The following is a 21,507-nucleotide window of genomic DNA, read 5'->3' as shown; positions in this document are numbered from 1 at the left end:
TTTGAAGAAAGATTGTCAGTCACGCCAATGAACATAAAATCCAGATTTCATTCTTATCAAAAAGAAAAACAAAGATACATAGGTAATACTATGGGATTCACTTACGGTAAATTCCTATCAATTTATTAAAACTCACTTTGGGGAAAAGAATGAAAGTCCCCATAATGGTTCAAAGTATCACACAGTACACACCCCATATCCCGTCATTACAGTGAATTTCCACATAACTGTGAAGCTTTTCTGTGCAAAAAACAACTGCCCTTTAAAGACTCCTCTGTGCAGAAATTTGCTTATTATTGACATGACCAAAAAGCAGAGGACATTTGAAAAATGTTTTCAGGAACAATGTTGGATCTTTTTATACATATTCTACTGGGTTGGGTAGCACAAGGGCTAATGCAAAACAAAAGAAAAAATGGAACGTTATCAGTCTGAGGATTTTCGCGATAGTCGCATTTGGTAATAAGTACAATGCAGGCAAAACTAGTGACTAGTACTGGTTCAGTAGCACTCAAGATACATTTGCACCAATGACAAACGCTGACATAGAAGAAGTAAGCAGGTGTAGAGTGAGGAAAGCCATGTGCTTGTGACACACTTGCTGTATCAAGGGGCATAACTGTCATTGATCTCTTCTAACTGCAAAACAGGATGGCCCTAAAAGCAGACTCATTGCAGTCTCTGAACCTACAATTTCTTGTGTTGCCACTGTTGGGTAGGCAGGTCTTCTTTTCTCCTTCCTCACTTCTTGGTAGATACATCATCAAATCTAGTCTACAGAGTCAATTCATTATTTCTATGCCTGAAAAATCACTGGGTAGTCTGCTATTGGCAAGGGTGAAAAGCTTATCAGAAGTCCGATGCAGTGGGGATGTTGTGACATCACTGTTCAGCTGCCAGTCCAGCTTGGAGAAGCAGGAGCTGAATTACCCTCTCAGTCTCAGGCACCAGGAACATTAATGGTCTTCATCTCAACTACCCTAGGATTGGCAGACCCTTTCCATGCGGGCCACAGGACTGCAGACCTAAAGATTATCCCCTGTGACTTTTTTTTCAGTATCCAGTTCTGTGAGTTGAATGGAGACATTTCCAAATGGCCTAGAATTCTATAATTTTTATTTTGTCTCAGGAAAACTCAGGCCATGCCCTGATGTTCCCGGTGGATTAAAGAAAATCAGTTGTACACTTATGGGCTGCATGTCACATTTCTAGATCACTTGTTACTTACCACAACATCAAAGACATAATGGTAATTGTGGCAATGTTCCGAGTCCTGAACAGGCTGAGAATGTGAATTTTCTGCTGGCTTGGGAGTTTTAGTTCCTGTAGCTAAAATAATGCAAATAACCAAGAGATGAAGAGGTTAGTAAGGAAGTATCTTCAACCATGACAGTGTGGGAAAGACTAATGCTTGTAATTCTGCTTCACCTTGAGTATGCTCAGAAGTCTGGCATTTGAGGGGAATAAGGGCATCCACATATATGATGCTTATTCTAACACTTTAAAATACTTGTGACCCATTTTAGACAGAAGCCTTTGAAATATGTAACATTGGCTTCACTGTCTCTTCATATAAAGCCTGATTGCTAACAGCCTTTTCTTGACTCATGGTCACATCACTGTGGTAACCTTAATCACACGGAGCTGTGATCCTTAGGACCTGTGCTCCTTAGGGCCAAGCAGCCCCTAACTGCCTTGGGGTTCATGTCTGCTTTTTATATTTTTCTTGTTGTTGTCTCAGAGTCAGAACGGATTTGGGTTGACTGAGGGACCTTGGGCAAGTGACTATTCCCCCTGAGCCTCAGTTTACTTGTATGTTAAAAAGGTGGGGCGCCTGGGTGGCGCAGTCGGTTAAGCGTCCGACTTCAGCCAGGTCACGATCTCGCGGTCCGGGAGTTCGAGCCCCGCGTCGGGCTCTGGGCTGATGGCTCAGAGCCTGGAGCCTGTTTCCGATTCTGTGTCTCCCTCTCTCTCTGCCCCTCCCCCGTTCATGCTCTGTCTCTCTCTGTCCCAAAAATAAATTTAAAATGTTGAAAAAAAAATTAAAAAAAAAAAGGTATAATAATTGGGAGTTGAGCAGATTACATGAGGTCATATATATGTATATAAAGCTTAGCATAGTACTTGGACCATAGTAGATACCCAATACATTTTAATTATACTTATTGCTACTACTGCATCACTGAGGAAAAGGTGCTATTTGGCTAGTGGCAATTTCTTACTGCTGTCAATGGGCTTCCCTCCTTTATTTTTAATTTAACTAAAGTGAATTTGCCATGTGTTAGGAATCTAGATAACCAAGCTCAGTGGAACTTGTAAAAAAGTTACAAGGCCCTGAGGTGGGTAATCTTTTTGGGATAAAGTGCAAGCACATAGAGTGCATGTGCAGTAAGACGCTGAGGGGCACCTGGGTGGCTCAGTCACTTAAGCGTCTGACTTCAGCTCAGGTCATGATCTCACAGTTGGTGAGTTTGAGCCCCGTGTCAGGCTCCCTGCTGACAGCTCAGAGTCTGGAGCCTGCTTTGGATTCTGTGTCTCCTTCTCTCTCTCTCTCTGCCCCTCCCCTACTTGTGTCCTCTCTCTCTCTCTCTCTCTCTCTCTCTCTCTCAAAAATAAATAAATAAACATTAAAAAAAAAAGATTTAAAAAAATAAGAGGCCGAGGAAGGAGTGTCTACAATGAAGGAGTAAGACTGCCAGACTGGCCATTGTAGCAAGCGCTCCCCAAATATGAGCATCTGTCTTCCCAAGAATAACCACACTCCCTCCTGCAGTCCGCAGACATATCGCCTTTCTTCTTCTACAGTATTTGGAGTGTGCAGCTCTAGAACATGCCCCTGGAAGTAGAACCCTGTTATCACAACAAAGCAAAGCCCCTGCATAAACTAGTGGGAACTAGAAGTCTTCATGGGGGTTCTGGAAGTGGTGCCATGCATGGATAGGACCTGGGCACCAGGTCTATGCTAACACTTGGTGCTTTATGAAAATGCAGATCGCCAGGTCTTACCGTGACCCTGCTGGATCTGAATAGTTCCTGTGGGCCCTGAAGCCTAGGATTCTGTATTTTTTTAAAACAATTTTTTTAATGTTTATTTATTTTTGAGAGACACGGCATGAGTGGGGAAGGGGCAGAGAGAGAGGGAGACACAGAATATGAAGCAGACTCCAGGCTTTGAGCTATCAGCACAGAGCCTCATGTGGGTCTCGAACTCATGGACCATGAGATCATGACCTGAGCCGAAGTCGGACATCCAAATGACTGAGCCACCCAGGCATTCCAAGGACAGTATTTTTAAAGCTCCGTGGGTGATTTTGATGACAGCCAGGTTTGGAAACCTCAGGACAAGAATATTCTTATATCCAGTGCTTGCCTCTGTATGGAGTCACCAAAATGCCTTTGAACCAGACTCGATGAGCAGGTTAAAGGTGCTTGAGAAGGAAAGCCAGAGAAGCCCCAGATCACTTTCCAAGATGATACTACTCTGTATTTTTTCCTGTCCACTGCCTCTACCATGAGATAAGAAAGCACAGTTGTGAAGAGCATGTACTTTGGCACCAGACAGCTCTAGTGAGACTTCTAGCTGTGTAATTCTAGGCAAATTACTTAACTTCTCTGTGCCTCAATTTCTTCTCCCGAAAAAAAGAGCCTAGAGTAGTATCCACGAGCTATGGCTTGAATGAACATCAAATAATTTGAATACCATGCCTGGCATCTGGTAGACTCTCCATTATCATTCTGAGCAGGCCGCACTTGCTGACGCAGGTCTCTGTGGACCCTTCTTAAGAGGACCCCTCTCCACTGTCACCGGGAGGTGAGCAGCAGAGATGAACACTGGCTCTCTTTCCTCCAGCAGGCTTGTCCAATTCAGGCTCCAAATGCCTCATGGTAGGAAGAAACAAGATGCTATCAGAAGCATGTGTTTTGACACTGGACTTTATTCTTATTTGCCTCTAACTATCTCTTGTAAGTCTGACTTCTACTACTAAACTGTAAATTCCTCAAACACAGGAATCAGATCACATATCCAATAAATATCAACAAACAACCACCACAGCCCTGAGATGCAGAAGAGTTCACTGGACACTCCCCATGTCCAATAAATTATCTAAGGCTGGGAATGAAATTCTTTTTTCAAAACATTTTTTTAATGTTTATTTTTGGAGACAGAGAGGTGGGGGGGGAGGGGCAGAGAGAGCAGGAGACACAGAATCCGAAGCAGCCTCCAGGCTCTGAGTGAGCACAGACCCTCATGCAGGGCTCGAGCTCACAAACCATGAGATGCAGAAGAGTTCACTGGACACTCCCCATGTCCAATAAATTATCTAAGGCTGGGAATGAAATCCTTTTTTTAAAACATTTTTTTAATGTTTATTTTTGGAGACAGAGAGGTGGGGGGGGGGTGCAGAGAGAGCAGGAGACACAGAATCTGAAGCAGCCTCCAGGCTCTGAGTCAGCACAGAGCCTCATGCAGGGCTCGAGCTCACAAACCATGAGATCATGACCTGAGCTGAAATCAGATGCTTAACCAACTGAGCCACCGGGGGAACAGAATTCCTGATGTGAAGAGTGAAGTATTCAGCAATCTCTGTCCCAGCAGCCCTCTGGGACCTTGGGTTCCTGGCACTGTAATTAACTCTCCAGCCATTGCCAGGACATATGCTTCTGACAGAGGTGCCAAAGGCCAGGGACGGAGGAAGCCCTTGGGGTGGAGCAGTGGTGTGCCCACCACCCTCTGAAAGTTCTGCTTTCTGTGGAAGCCAGCAGAGCGGACTTCAATGTGGGCAGGCATACTGTTGCTGCACCTAGTCTTCTTTGGGTTTCCTGAGCAGACCCCTACCCTTCTCCTAGACAGGAAAGCCCTGCTCCATTCTTTCCATTCATCTAAGGGCCCCCACCCCTGGTTCAGACCTGCCTCTTCAGCTCTGAGTCTGTCTGTTCCCTTTCTCTGCTGGCACACAGCATCTACTCCTTGGATACATAAGCATTTCCTCCCTCCTGGCATCATTTATGTTTCATCTAATCTTGGTGACACTCTTAGCTACATGCTATGCTCCTTAAGCACAGGAACTGTATCTCACTTTCTCATTTTCTCTAGGACGTGGCACAGGGCATGAATGGGGACACTGCGAGTCTTCACTGACTATCAGGAAGTGTGGCTGCCACCATGGAATCTTTTTCGTATGGTCTCTTGCCTTCAGGGGTGAATCTTCGAGCCTTTTGGGTTGAACCCTTGAGCCTGTGCTTTCACACCTTTAGGTTCTAGACACGACACAGCAAGACTAAAGGCATATACAGCTTCCTCAGCAGCTTTGGAATGATTCAGAGTACAGTGGGTAAATCCTGCATGGAATTTCCCTCAACTACATTTTTTTCCACTTAATGTGGACATTTAGATTATGTGATATGCAACTGCACCAGTGGTTTGGAGCAGTACCAGTAAAAAGTTGGAAGTAAACTTGCCAAAGGAAAGGGAATTAGTATTTAATCAACACTTGCTGTATGCTAAGCAGTTTACATACATGATCGCACCTAATTCATACACAGCCTTTTGACGTGGGTTTCATCTCAGAACTTAATCATCACTATGTCTCTAAGGACTCATGCAGCACGTGGTACATAGTGGGCACTCAAAACACATCGGATTAAATTACATTCCCTGAAATCAAGAATGCATGGCTGACCTCAAGAGGGCACATCTGCAAATGTTTACCTCCATAGGATCAAAAATCACCACCGGGGCCGCTTTGTTGTTCATTTTTGCAGCTTTTTGGATGATATTTTCAGCCTCTATAAATCTTCTCTGGGATATCAACCACCGGGGAGATTCAGGAATAAACCTGGAATAAATTTTTAAGGGTTTATAATTTTTCAGAATAGCAAGCTTTCATAGTGTTCACCACAAGTTCCCCCCAAATGATTTTTATTTTGTGAAATTGTAGTGTGCCTGTTTAAAGGAAATCAGGAAGGGGGGCACCTCATAAGATTTCCATTGATAATAGGAATAAACAAAAGCACCTCCAAGTTTCAAAGTCTTGATCAAACCATAAGACCAATCATCATCAGTTGTACTTGAAGCCAGGACCAGACCATAAGGAGTAACATTAACTGTGGGTGCGTGTAAGCCAGGGCAGTGGCAGAAAGTCATCTCAAATGTAATAGCCAGGGTGGGTCATAAAAGAAACACAATCTAGTGTCTTTTTAGTGTCTCCATCCCTTGAAGAATTCCTGGGGCCCCAGCTGACGAAGCTCAAAATTTTATCCAAAGTTTATCAAAAGTGCTTTCTGGGCTCTTCTTACAGTCAGAGGAGAAGATGTACATATGGACACCCTCCAATGGGCTATCCCTGTGGCTCTCAACAGACTCCCAGGCCAGTGAGTAACCAAACCAGTTTTTGGGAGACAGTCAATGTTATCTTTTTTTTTTTTTTTTAACCATCTAGAAACTTTTTTTATTACACACACTTGACTTCTATTCTTTCCTAATTTTTCTATTTTTTTCTATTTCTATTTATTTTTTCATACTTATATTTATTTATATTTTCTGTTCTTTTCTACTTTTTATTTCTCAAAATCTCTTAGCCATTCCTCTGCCTTTCTTCTCTTGTTTTTCTCACCTATTTGTCAGTACTCAGTTATCCCAGAAAATAAATCACATGTAGCAGGTATAGGGGCCTCCTATAATTATATGTGCCCCTCTAAAGCCTCAATAGGAATTAATCTCAGAGCAAAACACAACTTATCAAATGGTCAACCCTCAGCCTCCTCCCCCAGCCTATTAGCACATGAGTTGAAAAATGAACCCAGTTTATATTTTTTGGAATCTACTCTTAGTTGGTCCCTGTAGCAACTGTGATGTTAGGTCACTGACCTTCAGTAATTGAGCTGTGCTGCCCAAGAGAACTTTCTGCAGTGTTCTATAGCTGTTTTGTTCAATATAGTAGCCAATAACCACATGTTGTTGAGCTAGTGTAACTAGTGTGACTGAGGAAATGAATTTTTAATTTTATTTACTTTTAATTAATTTTAATTTACATAGCTGCATGTGGCTAGTGGCTACTGTGTTAGTGCAGAATTTGAGGCCTTACTTCCCAGCCACTGTATACTTCATGTATATATACATGTATGCTTTACTTCTGATTCTGAGCAATGTCTTTCCCCCACCAGGTTGTTCTTAGAAATACTCTACCTTTCCTTCCACAGGCTTTCAGGGCCATCATTGACCTCAAGTTCGTAATGTTTAGTCAGCTAGATATTGAAAAGCTTCTATTGGTTCTTCAAGTTGCATCTATTGGCTCTTTCTCACCCCCTATACACATACTCCATTCATACCTATAGTCACTTCTTGCCAAACCTTTTTAAAAATAATTTTTTTAACATTTATTCATTTTTAAGAGACAAAGAGAGACAGAGCACAAGTTGGGGAGAGCAGAGAGAGAGACACAGAACCCAAAGCAGGGTCCAGGCTCTGAGCTGTCAGCACAGAGCCTGACGTGGGGCTTGAACCCACGAACCGTGAGATCATGATCTGAGCCGAAGTCAGATGCTCAACCAACTGAGCCACCCAGGCGCCCCTTGCTAAACCTTTTAAAGGGAACTTGGGACAGGGGTGGCTGGGTGGCTCAGTTGGCGACTCTTGATTTCGGCTCAGGTCGTGATCTCACAGTTTGTGAGATCAAGTCCCACGACGGGCTCTGTGCTGACAGCACAGAACCTGCTTGAGATTCTCTCTCTCCCTCTTTCTCTGCCCCTCCCCTGGTCGTGTGTGCCCCCCCCCACCCCCGTGTGTGTGTCTCTCTCTCTCTCTCTCTAAATAAGTAAACATAAACAAACAAACAAACAAACAAAAAAGGAACCTGGGACATAAAAAATTCCCCAGACTACCTGCAGGGCTCTGCATGGGTTTACTCCCATTTCCAGGCCACCATACTCAGGGCTGCTGTGATCTCTATTTTTGGATTGCCATGGCTTTTTACTGCATGGAGAATTAAGTCTAGCTGATTATTTCAAAATTTAATGGAGTACCATATGAGGTTATACACCATAGCCTCTCTAGGTATTGAATTCAAGTTGAACAGGGGAAGGGCATTGCTAGAGAGTCTCTATCATACATTGAGCAGATAGCAGGAAGCGCAGCAGCCCTAACCTGACCCCCCAATCACCCCAACCCCCCCTAGACTGATGAGTATGGCTTCCGGAAGTCCCACCCTCAGGGACGAGGCATTCATAAGAAAGCTATTCTGTTTTTATAGGGGAATGATAAGACTGTTGTTAAACTTTCAGCATAAGCACTCAGCTTTGTAGTGCTGGCCCGGGGCTGCCCTCTGTCTAGGGCAGTCCTGTCCCTGGTACAGTGTGCCCACAGCCTGGAGCACTCATGGGTCAGCCCATGGGCAACCAACAGAAGCAAGAACTCTCCTTAGGGCAAGAGTAATGCAGCTCCTCATGGGATGGACCTCCTCAGCTGGAAACCGAAGGGGCTGACCTACCAGAGTGGTTCCTTGCTGCAGTATCTGGGCCTGAGGCAAAGGTCCAAGCCCCAGAAATTAAAATCCATACTAATCTTTAATGGTCAGTCAGGGCCCTTCTATTTTTATTCTCTCTCTCTCTCTCTGTCTGTCTCTCTCTCTCTCTTATAGGAGCACATACCAATAACATATTATTATACCATATTTTAGAAGTACTGGAGTCTTATGCCAAAACAGCAACCATGAATCATAGATTATTAACATCATTTGTGTGAAGAGGCAGAAAATAACCTTTGAATAATCTTGTCTCGTGTCTTGAGAGAATCTCTGGTCACCACCATCTCTTATAATAAATTCAGTTAGCAAGGGAATTATGGAAACAGGGACAGAAGATGTGATGAAGGTAATGTTGATGATAATGATGATGCTGGCTCTCATTCCAGGAAATTGCCCTTCTCTTGTAAATCTGGGCTGCTTCCTTGGAGACAGAGCTCTGTAGTTAATGGTCTGTCCTTATTTCCCATAAGCTTTTCTGACCCTCAGACTGGGTACCAGAAGAAACCTCCAAATCAGAATAGTAGCTAACCTTGAAAACAGTGTCTCTCAAATTCCAGAGAAGTAAGGAAAAAAAGTGCTTTCTCCTCCCAGGCACATGTATGCCAAGAATTTACACTGAAAAACATAGCAGTCTTAGAGGTGATAAAAAGACAGTAGCTTGGAGTGGTCCAACCTGAGCTATCCAGTCCAAGGAGGCCAAAATGTGCTGTCAGTCTGTATGGCTGTCTAACAATTGCAGAAAGATAAAAGACCTTCTGGCAACTTCCTAGGCTGTGTCCACAGGACAAGGAAACCATAAGAGCTAGTCTAAACCATGAGTTTTTAAAACTGGTCAAAGAAACTTTCATTGTGTGTAAGCAGGTACAGATCAAGCAGTTTGGTAAAACCTGTCACTGCGGGGAGATTTGATATTGATAACCTGAAACCAAACCAAGAAGGATTAACGAGAGAGAGAGAGAGAGAGAGACCCACCAGTAGAAGAAATCCCCTTTCCTCTTACTTAAATATGGGGGGAGGGAACCCAAAATACAAAGAAATGAGGGAATCCCCCAAAAGAGGGTGCAACTGGAACCTTATTCCATGATTCTAATCTCTTCTCTCACCTGAAATTTCCCACATAATCATGTTGGGTGAAACTGGGACCCAGTATCTCCAAACTTGGTTATTCCCACACCAATGTGTCAAAATTGGGTGGCAGGATTATGGAAGGAGAGAACATTTCTCTAACAATTTATTAAACAAAAGTAATTCTTTCGCCCTTCAAGACAAAGCAGATAAATAGGAGCAACCTACATGTTAATCACCTTGTGATAGAGAAGCCTGAGGAAATGACACTAGATGAATCCATAAGGAGAAAGAGATTTCCTAGAGACAGAACAGTGTGGAAAGAGCAGGGTGGGACAGAGTTGGAAATAACAGAACCCCACAGTAACAACTCCACAAGCAACATCAACAACCAACATCAAGTTGGGTGAGCCTGTGGGGGGAAGCCTGTGGGGGGGGGGCGTTTCCTGAGAACTGTGCTTTTCGGGGACCATGGAGAATCAAACCCCAGCACACAGGCCCACCCACAGCGAGGCAGACACTCTACGGGCTCCGAAACCCCAGCCTCAGCCAGCCGCGCTGAGGTCACGCAAGCCCACGCGAGGAGGATCCACACCAGGCTCTGGCTCCAGGCATGCTGGCCCGCAGCAGGGGGCTGTCTGGGACTGAGCCACACTCACCACCACAGGGGGATGCACAGCACCCCCGGCACCGTCAGCGCCAGCAGCAGCATCCGCCAGTCTCTGATGAAGTAAGCAAACAGTGGCAGCAGCATGTAGCCAACTGCAAAAAATGTGCACACTCCTAACGTAGAGAATATAATACGAACTGACTTGCCAAGAATTTCAGTTCCTGTTCAAAACAAGGGAGGAGTATTAGCATTTTAACTCACTTTAATATTTGCTGTTTTACATCAATTACCTGGCAGTTAGAGTTCAAACTGTAATTACTTGCAAAAGGGAAGTGGCACTTGTTTGCCGTGTGGCCCAGAGGAGGCATGATCAGGGTGAAGGAAAGCGGGAAGTGACCCAAGACTTGTCACCTTAGAGAAGGATGAGTTTTCATGAGATTTTATTTTATTTTTTTATTTAAAAAAAATTTTTTTTCAACGTTTTTATTTATTTTTGGGACAGAGAGAGACAGAGCATGAGTGGGGGAGGGGCAGAGAGAGAGGGAGACACAGAATCGGAAGCAGGCTCCAGGCTCCGAGCCATCAGCCCAGAGCCTGACGCGGGGCTCGAACTCATGGACTGCGAGATCGTGACCTGGCTGAAGTCGGATGCTTAACGGACTGCGCCACCCAGGCACCCCTTCATGAGATTTTAAAGGAGGCATAGATTTATCTTTTGAAGGCCATCTCATGTCACAGAAATATCATGCCCAGCCCTGAGGGGTAATCTCTTCTGAGAAGGCCACATTTCCAAAATGAGTGCCCCAGGTTGAGGAGCCGACAGGGTGCTCCAGGAGACAGTCGGGGCTCTTCTGGGGGTCTCTGTGGAGTCGTGATGCATGGAGCCTTTCCCAGAGTTCTGCACTATAAACAGACACGGGGTCTTGGGAAACAGTGGGAAGTTCATACTTAACTGAGTCGCATTAGGACACCTTTAGCCACCCTTGAGCCCTGGAAAGTGATAAATAGGGTCCAGCTGGCTCCTGAGGTACATAGGGAAGGTTCCAGCATCCAGGGCTGAATTCCCCGCAGCCACACTGTGTCCAGAGATCAGCCCCAGGCAGAAATAGTCTATTCAGACCATGGAAAGAAAAGAAGCAGCTGATTTGCTGGCCCAGCAGGTGACAGGCAGCTCTACAGCTGGCCACACACCCAGGGAACTTCATGGAGCCTCCCCAGAGCGCCACAAAGGGCCAAGACTGCTTGGCATTGGGCCCTAGTTTGGGGAGAGGACACACAGGTGGCTGTTGGCTCTTGCTGTGCTCAGTGCCACAGGTCTTCCAGAGACATTGCCTGCCTCTTGGAGCTCTCAGTTGATATGGGGGAGTCTGAGAAGAAGCTCCTTCTGTTGTCACAGAGTTCCAGGCCCTTTCCGGAGTCCACTCTTGGTCCTCTGCCCCGAGGCAGAGATCTGGCCAATGGCAACGGCTCTGCCTTTTATTTGAGATCTGCCCACCACTGCAGAAAAGTAACCCAGGAAACACAAAACAGCATTCAAAGGACCGTTCAGGCTTGTCTTTAAAGAGATATTTTCTCAGATGTGTTGATATGCCCTGAGCCCAGGCTAAGGAATTAAGGGCTAATTCCAGAGAAGCAGTACAATTACTACTGTTGACCCTTGAGCAATGGGTTTGAATTCCATGGGTCCACATACACAAGGTTTTTGTTTTTTGTTTTGTTTTGTTTGTTTTTGTTTTAGTAAATAAGTATGGTACTGTAAATGTATTTCTCTTCCTTATGATTTTCATAATAACATTTTCTTTTTTCTAGCTAACTTTATTATAAGAATACAGTAATAATATATTCAACATAAAAAATATGTTAATTGTGGGGCCGCTGGGTGGCTCAGTCAGTTGAGCATCCGACTTCGACTCAGGTCATGATCTCACAGTTAGTGAGTTCGAGCCCCACTTCAGGCTCTGTGCTGACGGCTCAGAGCCTGGAGCCTGATTCGGATTCTGTGTCTCCCTCTCTCTCTGCCCCTCCTCCACTCATGCTCTGTCTCTCTCTCAAAAATAAATAAACATTAAAAAAATACATATGTTAATTGACTGTGTATGTTATCAGTAAGGCTTCTGATCAATGGTAGGCTCTTAGTAGTTAAGTGTTGGCGAAGTCAAAAGTAATACATGGGATTTTTGACTGTGCGAGTGAAGGAGGGGTCAGTACTCCAACCCCCTTGCTCATGGGTCAATTGTATTTGGCTAGTTTCCCATTCTCACCACTTGTTCCTTATCCCCAACCCATTTCTTCCTCAGCATGACTTAGAGGTTTGCCTCAGTGGTTCCCTCTTGAACAGCCATTGCTAAAAAGCAGACTGTTAGAAATGTGCGCCTCTCACATCCCAGACTGTGGGCAACAGCCCTAACCACCTGGGGCCTGTTATAGCCTCTCAACTAATTTCCAAAAATAGGGCCTAACTTCTCTGAAGATCATGAGTGTTAATTTCAGGTATTTTCTTACCTCACTAAGGACCCTCCTACCACTCCATAGGCAGACTCACCATGCCATGTTTCTAAACACTTCGGCTGTAATTATTGTGATGTGAGAATGGATAGGGGGTGCTTCATTCCTAAGCAGAGATTCAGAAGTGAAGCAGCAGAGGATTTGGTTGTGGAAAAGAGAAAGTGCACAGGACCAAGGGAGAATCTTGCAGAATTGTGAAGCAAGGGAGCTCCCCCATACTTCCACGATCCTGATAAGAAAGAGAAGCGACACCACTGGGTTCCTGGATAATCTCTGTCACTAAGCTCGAGTGTCAGGGCAGAACAGAGTTGTTCTGACTTTGCAGAGTACCCATGGGAGACAGAGCTTTTTAAATCTACCACTCTGCCTTTCTGTGGAGCCACATGGATGGCATGAACCTGAAGAGTTCCTTATTAGCACGACTTCCTGCTCTGTGACTTTTAGACCATCACCCCTCTGCAAACATTATCATTGTCCTCCTCATCACCATCATCTTCACACTAGCATTTATTTTGAGCCGGCACTTTGAGTCAGGTTCTAGACTAAGTGTTTACTCTATTATCTCTTTGAAGCATCACAATAATTGTGCAAAAATGAATATTACTTCTGTTTTACATATAATCAGCTGAGACTTAAACAGCTGAAGCAAATGGTCTCACTTCACACCATGTATAAAAAATCACCTGGGGGCAAAGCCTGGGCCTTCTCAACCAGTTCTTCACCTGAGACTCCTAAAGGAGACATTCATGGGAGATGGGTCAGGCCATGGTCTCCTTTCAAGAAGTGAGGATTTGTGTTTTCCCTTCCTGGGCTGGTCTTCGAACCAACTGGAGGCCAACCAGCCCTCTCAGAGGAACGCTAAGAGAGGAGCCTTGATTCCTGCAGACCTTTCACAGGCTGTAGCTGCCCCACAGGTGACAGCAGTGACTTCTGGTTCTCCTGGCTGGGAATGCCTCTCCTGGCCTTGTTTACACCCTAGGTTTTTGCTTCTAGTTGGTCTTGGTCTAGTTGGTTCTTGGAGTGTCTCTTGGAAGTAAGACTCTGCTGTCATCTAAGCCAGAAGGGCCTGTCCTGGCCAGGAGTGTTTGCCTTTTGTCTGTCACTACCCCCTGAATCTAAGTACTCTCTCCAAGAGGGTACTCTGTCCAAGTGGGTGACTCAGGGAGGGTCAGGCTCACTTCTGCATTGATCAAGGCCCTTCTGTGGGAGTCATCCCAGGAACCACTGAATCCATTCCACATGGAGGCAGGACATGCTCTTCCATGAATGACTAACACAGGCCTGTGGCAGACCCCAGCTCAAGAAATAAGGTGGGGCAGTTGCCAGAATCAGGAGTAGGAGGCAGGGGCCCCTGGGTTGTGAGTACAGAAACCATATGCAGAGTGGCACCTGCAGAAAGCCTGGGCTCCTTGACACTCGCTTACTACTAGAGTAACTTTGATAAGTCCTACTTCATGGAGTTCTTATTACAAGGACTGAGATACTGTGTGTAAAGTGCCTAGTAGAGCATCTGGCATATGACAGGTTCTCAGGAATAGCTAATTCTTTTATCCTTGTCAAACAATTGAAATATGCTGGATGTCAGAGGAATGATGGGAAGTACGGTGCCTTTGACCAAGAGGTCAGACAGTAGAACCTCTCTTTGCTCCCTGGAAAATACTCAGAATTCTCTCCAAATTAACAGATATCCCCCTACTCAGGGCTACTTCTCTCCCTTCTATGAACCTAAAGAGATCATTCTAGTTAAAAGTAACATTTCCTATCTCTGCATATTTCCAGCATATAGCCACCCCTACCTCACCCATGTCTCATGTCCTCAGTAAAAAGTGCATTGACTGCCTCTGTTGACCAGATGTAAACTCCTTGAGAACAGACAAGCGTGAGTCCTTGCTCCTCCCTGGGTCCCTCCAGATCTTTCTTCACATGATGCAGTGCGAAACAGGGGTGACAACAAATTTCTGCATCTTTTTAATGTATTTATATCCCATCTTATCCCTTGAAGTCTTTGAGGTAGCTAATAATTTGAATACAATAAGAAAATGGTAACATTAAAGTAAAATACAAAGAAAGGTAAAAGTTATCCCTCGGAGAAAAGAACAAAAAATACGCAACTGATCACTTTGAAAAACACTATGGCACTTCCTTAAACGGTTAAACATAAAATTATTACCATATGACCTGGCAATTCCACTCCTAGGTATATATACAGGAGAACTGAAAAACACATATCCACAAAAAACTCTGTACTCATATGTTTGATAGCAGCATTCTTTTTGATAACCAAAAAGTGGAAACAACTGAGATGCCCATCAACTGATGTATGGATGAACAAGATGTAGTAAATCACTCAATGGAATAATGATTCATGCTATAGCATGGACCAACCTTGAAAACATCAAGTGAAGCAAGTCAGTCACAAAGGTCACATATTGTATGATTCCACTTATCTGAAATGTTCAGAATAGATAAATCCATATGGACAGAAAGTAGATCAGTGGTTGCCAAGGGCTAGGAAAAGAGGAAAATGGGGAGTCCCTGCTAATGGGTACAGAGTTTGGGGGGAGGTGATGAAAAAGTCCTGGAGTTAGAAAGAGCTGATGGTTGTACAACTTTGTGAATATAATAATAACCACTAAAATACACATTTTAGGGGCACCTGGGTGTCTCAGTAGGTTAAGCATCCAACTTGAGCTCAGGTCATGATCTTGTGGTTCACGAGATCGAGCCCCATGTTGTGCTCTGTACTGACAGCTCAGAGCTTGGAGCCTGCTTCTGATTCTGTGTCTCCCTCTTTCTCTACTCCTCCCCTGCTCATGCTCTGTCTCTCTCTTTTTCTCTCTCTCTCAAAAATAAAATAAACACTAAAAAGTTTTAAATACACATTTTAAAAGAGTGCATAGTATGGTACGCAAATTACACCTTAATTTAAAAACAATTTAGGGCTGCCTGAGTGGCTCAGCTAAGTGTCTGACTTCTGCTCAGGTCATGATCTCGTGGTTCGTGAGTTCGAGCCCTGCGTCAGGCTGTCTGCCATCGTCAGCACAAAGCCTGCTTTGGAACCTCTGTCCCTCTCCTTCTCTGCCCCTGCCCAACTTGTGTGGGCACGCACGCTTTTTCTTTCTTTCTCTCTCTCTCTCTCTCAAAAAAAAAAAAAACAACAAAAACAACAAAAAAACATTTTAAAAATATGTGGCTAAAAAAGACTGTACAATTGATATAGTGAAATTTCAATTTTGCCTGAGCTTTCTGGTAGCCAGAGTTATAAAGGAAGATGCCATCAGTTACATACTTATGACAAGGAAAAACACATGTAGACACCAGAGGAAGCAGAGTTTTAAATCGTTCGGCATGCTGGCACAAATATTGCATAGGAGGTTGAAGTTAGGAGTACTAGGAAAATACTGAATTAATGGATTTTTCAAGACAGGAAGGCAGTTAACTGTGCAAAATAAATTTGGACAGGTAGTGATGAGGGATAAAGGAGGAGCCTGTGGCATTTTACCCAGAAGGCTATGGACGGCTTGAAGGCATAATTTCTGGGAAACAGTGGGAGACGGTGGGGGGCAGCTGGAGTGTAGAAAGGGTCAGTGTCATTGGTCCTGAGTGGTCATTTCCTCCTAAACTAGCATGGTTGTGGCAGTGCCCTCACTTCCAGGGGTATCCACTTCATGTTCCTTTGGCTAGCATTGTTCCTTCCCTTCCTTTTCTTGTCTCCTGAGATTCTGCCAGGTTTTACAATTTTTAAAAGGTCCACTTCTGCCTCGTTTTGATAATGGGAGTAATTCAGCTTCCTGAATTAACGTGAAGCCTCTTAAAATGAGATTATCATCACAGAGTCTTGCCAGTCCTTCCCTAGAGCCAGAGGGCAAAAGAGAAGGCCCAGACCCCAAACTTCAGTTTATTTTACTTGAAACCCGGAATTCGCTTTTTAGCCCTGGAACACTAGAGAGCGCCGCTGTGCTGCAGGAGAAGCCAGCCTCCACCAAGTGCTCACACTCCACGCCAACCATGCCACCTGGCCGGCCCCAGGCACTGACACGAGTCCGCTGCTCCAGGGGGCACATTGGTTTTCAGTGATGTTCTTAAACGTGCATCCAGAGAACCCAACAAAAAGAGTCTCATACGAGGATACAAAAGTCGGCAGTTTCCTGCAAGTGCAATGAAAGCACAATAGCCAAGGAGGCTCTGGGACCCAGGTGGATGGATGGGGAGCCTGTTGCACCCACCATCCAGCTCACTGATTGCTGGCTTGTACATGTGGGCTCTGATTGATTGTACATGATCTTACTTTCCCCTTGGCCCTGTCACTTCTCTTACATGGGGACCAGGGAGGGGAGTAGGTTGTAGTGTCAGGGCCAGCTGGGCAGGATTTCCCTGTGGGATGCTCTTCCAGCCTCATCCACTCACACAGGGGAGGTTCCAAGGCTCCAGAAGCATCCTACGCCCCTGGAAAGGCAGCACTCAATATTGGCCGTTCAGTAGAACCTGGGGGGCACCAGGTCTGGGACAAACCCCACCTGGCTCCCAATCCCAATGATAGGGTTTCTCTGGCTTCACCATGATTTTCTGCCCTTCCCTTTTAGATGGTCTTTTAGGCCCTCCTTAAAGGAGTCTGCCAATCTCAGGCAGAATCATCTGCTTTGGGAGACCTGTTTAGTCTCTGGTATGTGTCTGGCCCAAGTATAGCCACAAATTGGGCTTTTTCGACCTAGGGAAGATCACCCCTAGGAAGATGGATTCTGGGAGATTTTGCCCATGAGAACAAATAGGCTTTATTCAAGAGCCCTGTGTCCTTGCAGCCATGAAGCATTAGGAGGTTGCAATTTCATCCTAAATTCCTCCAATTTCTCATTTCTAGCACTACTGGCCTGAAGCTGTGTGTCCTCTACACAAAGGACCTTCTTTAAGAACACCTGGCTCTTGGGGCACCTGGGTGGCTCAGTCAGTTAAGCATCCAACTTCAGTTCAGGTCATGATCTCACGGTTCATGAGTTCAAGCCCTGTGTCGGGCTCTGTGCTGACAGCTCTGAGCCTAGGGTCTGCTTTGAATTTTGTGTCTCCCTCTCCCTCTGCCCCTCCCCTGCTCACACTGTCTATCTGTCTGTCTGTCTTAAAAAAAAAAAAAAAAGAACATCTGGCTCCCCTCTTTCCCCACAAGGAAGAGGGAGGCCCCCTCCTGCTGGGGCCTGCTGAAGAGGGTGCTAACTGCCAGGACCATGTGGCTCCAGCATGCTCTTCCCTTCCCCCATCTTCAGACACCTTGGCTGTGGGAGCTCATCACAAATCATTAAAGGAGTGGAATGTGAGCAATTCCATCTTAACAACCTCACAGAGAGTGTACACGTCCTCAACTAAGAGAGCATAGCATCTCCAAATCCAGGGAGTCATTCAGATTCTTAAAAGCAATCAGACTCCATCTTACCAGACGCAGCAGGAAGAATTGTTAGACTTACATTAAAAGGGCATGTTAATAATTACACTGTGACAATAGGGGCAAACTGGGTCAGCAATGAATCAACAAGGAAATATTGTCAGTCTAGAGATTATAGGAACTGTTGTCTATTGTTCCAGAAGGGCCCCTCATTTCCCCTCCTCTCAGCTGGTCAGAGTCAGCAGGTGGGCTCAGAGAGCATGTTGGGGTGCTTGCTCTCATGGGTGACCCTGGTCAGCCTGCTTGGAGCTCACCTCACTTCCTCTCAGGAAATGCTGGTGAGGGCCCTGGGGGCCTCCTCATGTCTTTTAGTTTGTGTGTCTCACTCAGCAGCCTGAGACTCCAGAAGCAAGGCTGTTGTTAGGAGATAGGACTATTATCAGCAAGACTTCATCCTGCACACTGCTGATATGCTCTGGAGTGAGCTCCACCAGACCGGCCCAGGGATGGCAGACTGGCACTGAACTCCTGTCTGGCACATGCCTGCCTCTTCTACCTGTGTACCGGCTACACCATCTACCCTAAGTTCTTCCACAGGCCATGCACAGCTGCCAGGAACACTTTTGCCCTGACACAGGCAGACATCCCAAGCTTTCAAAACTCAAGTCAAAGACATCCCCAGCACCCCAACTTTGTGCCTTTGCCAAGCCCCGTGTTGCTGAATTGTGCTCAGCTATTGTGTGGCTGGTTCCTATCAGCTCCAGCTTCTATCCACCACTACATTCCAGAGCCCAGCCTTGTGGGTGCCTGCCTTGCCTGCGACCAGATCAAAGAACCTGAGGCTTCAGCCCCCTCCCCAACACACATATGTCTGAGGCTGATCATGTTTTAGAAGCACAGCCCATGGGTTGAGGAGCCTCCTGCTGTCCTAAGAGCACTCCCTATGCTCCTCTTCGGTGGTCCCTTCTTCCTGGCCTCTCAAAAGGTTTGAAGGAGAAGGCCTGAGCATCAGAAAACATTCTTACCTAGAATGAAGGCCACCACATAGTTGGAGATCTGTCCCATGCCCACGATGACAAATAACACAGTAAACATCTCCCAGTTGATGGAGAAAATCTGTAGGAAGCTGAAGCCAGTTTGCACAGCCATGGTCGCAAAGAGGATGTTCTTCCTGCCAAACCTGTAGAATACAGCACAGCACAAAAGATGGCATGTGCAGTTCACAGCCAGGCATGTGGCAAGCCCTGAGTCAGGCATCACTGCAGACTTTGTGTTTGTTTGTTTGTTTGTTTGTCTGTTTGTTTGTTTTCAGGGCTGTGTGACAGACTTTTCTCCCTGTCTCATCCTCCCACTTCTTCCTTGGTGAGGTCTTGGGCATCCATCTACCCAGGAGGTGACTTCTGAGATTCAAAACCTTCTGTAAAGGCCCCATATCTTGAAATCACAGAGCGGCTCATGCAAGGACCACATAGAATTCTGCTCTTTAGAACAAGCCACAGGAAGAAGCTACCACCACATTTCTGACAAATTGCTAAGTACAGATTACAGATACATCTATCAGCAAAATGGGAATTGTGTCAATCCAGAGTGAAGACTCCCTTTATGGCAGTGGTCTTCAACCTTAGCTGTACTTGAAACCCCTGGTGCCAAAAAATGCTCGCGTCAGCATCTCACCTCCTAAGATTCTTATTGTCTAGGATGCAGTTTGCGTGTCAGGATTTAAAAAAAATTCCCAGATGAGTCTAATGTGCAAACAAAATTGCAAGCCAGTTCTCTATGGGAAAAGTAGCTGTTAACAGTAGACATGCTGAGAATTGGCTTAAGCCTTCACTTCGCTTTCTGATAGTGACCAATGAGTAGAATGGAGCACAGGCGTGGGCAAAACTGTCTCCTACGTCATTTTCCAAAATCAGATCTCAGGCTGTTGGGTTTGCTGTCCCTTTGGACTTGGTAAGTGGCGGAGTGATAGGCATTCCTCTGGGAAGCCTTCTCAACACTGCCATTTAGCATTCCCACCTTCCTTCTCTGGTCCCCATAGAACATTCAGGGGCCAGTGGGGCACTTCTCCTGGAGCTGCAATGCTGTCTCCTCTAGATTGAGATCCAGGAGGTCCACAACCAGCCTCGGTCAGTCTGTGGCCCTGGTGCCCTGCATAGCAGTGATGTGGGCACTCACTGTCTGGCCCTTACTCTGACTGATGGCTGTTTGTGGACAGATCATCTGCCATCTGAGAGTCAGGGATAGGATGGGGAGGCAGTGGTGATGCCAGCAGGGTGTGTGTGTGTGTGTGTGTGTGTGTGTGTGTATTCTTTTTTTGAGAAGTTTGGTGATATAAAGACTCCAGTCTCCAGTGGGACCATTGCCTCCTCCCGACATTTGGGCAAAACCCTGGAAGTGCAAGGCTGGGAAAACTGAACAAAGTAAGGTTCCAATAAGTAAACGAGGGCAGGGAAGATGTGAGACATTAGGGCTCCTCCTTGCACTGACTTGTTGGTATGAGGGGCCTCTCTTTCTCTGGGTAGAAATACCCAAAATTCAGTTCAACTCCCAGACAGATAGTGAATGGACAAGGGGCTCTATCCCACCCTTTCTCCCTCCCAGCCTCCTTACCTGTCTGATAGCTGCCCGGACACGAAGGAGCCAAAGAGCACACCCAGGAAGAACAGGGAGGAGGTGAGGGGCGTCTTCCAGTCATCTTCACACACTAGACTCCACTGTCAGAGAAGACAACATGAAGTATGGACCTGGCCCTCCAGCAGGCCCAGTCCCAGCCCAGATCTGAGGGAGTAGCATGGCAGCTGGAAACGTTCTCCTCCCCTGTGACAGGCTGTCAACTTTGTGCTAAGGGCCTAGGTCTCACCCTGGGGTTGACTCTTGACTCTAGCACTTACTGGGGCAAGTCACTGCCCTCCCTGAGATTCACCTTCCTCTTCTCCAGGTAAGGGAGGGTAATGCCTTGGCTCTTCTTGCATCCCATAGCAAAAAGCTAGCTGAGGCCACGGCTGTGACCGGTGACCCCTCAGCTGTGAAGCAGTATGAAGCAAGGTAGTATTTCTGATTCAGAAGGCATCCAAGCATGGAAGGAAGGTGTTTGAAACTCCCCAGGGGCAGGGAAGAGGGCCTGGTCCCTTGGTCCAGGCATAGAAGTTCCCTCTGCCTTGTTGAAAAGTGCAAGTGGTCTATGATTATATTTTCTGAACAGACTCCTCCAGAAAACCCTGTGTTCACTGCTCTATTCACACCATAGGCTGAGTTTGGAGCCTAAATTCAGGACCCACTGTGTGGTGGGGGGTGGGTATCTATACCTCCCCAGCACCCCTTATCTCCCCTCTACACTCCTCCACACTCTTTCCTACCCTTCCTACCCAGCCTTTCCAGAAAGGTGGTTCCTCCAATTCCCCAGGGCCTGTGGGCTGTCACACCCCTAACAAGTC

General features: G+C 45.9%; 1 protein-coding gene and 1 non-coding gene across 2 annotated transcripts in view; both read right to left on the bottom strand.

Annotated features, from left to right (window-relative positions):
- SLC22A4 (solute carrier family 22 member 4) overlaps window positions 1-21,507 on the bottom strand; it is a 42,503-nt gene that overhangs the window by 8,936 nt on the left and 12,060 nt on the right. The window contains exons 2-6 of the mRNA XM_043587320.1: window positions 20,684-20,787; window positions 19,099-19,253; window positions 10,247-10,418; window positions 5,711-5,837; window positions 1,229-1,329 (exon numbers count right to left, since the gene is read on the bottom strand). Of these exons, the coding sequence (XP_043443255.1) occupies window positions 1,229-1,329; window positions 5,711-5,837; window positions 10,247-10,418; window positions 19,099-19,253; window positions 20,684-20,787 (659 nt within the window). The remainder of the gene's footprint in view (window positions 1-1,228; window positions 1,330-5,710; window positions 5,838-10,246; window positions 10,419-19,098; window positions 19,254-20,683; window positions 20,788-21,507) is intronic.
- TRNAR-UCG lies at window positions 7,483-7,567 on the bottom strand. Its single transcript has one exon. It is a non-coding gene; the product is annotated as a tRNA-Arg (tRNA).

Source organism: Prionailurus bengalensis, chromosome A1 (assembly GCF_016509475.1).
Source record: "Prionailurus bengalensis isolate Pbe53 chromosome A1, Fcat_Pben_1.1_paternal_pri, whole genome shotgun sequence".
Classification (NCBI taxonomy): domain Eukaryota; kingdom Metazoa; phylum Chordata; class Mammalia; order Carnivora; family Felidae; genus Prionailurus; species Prionailurus bengalensis.
Note: the sequence above shows the minus strand (reverse complement) of the source record. Positions and strands in the feature narration are given on the sequence as shown.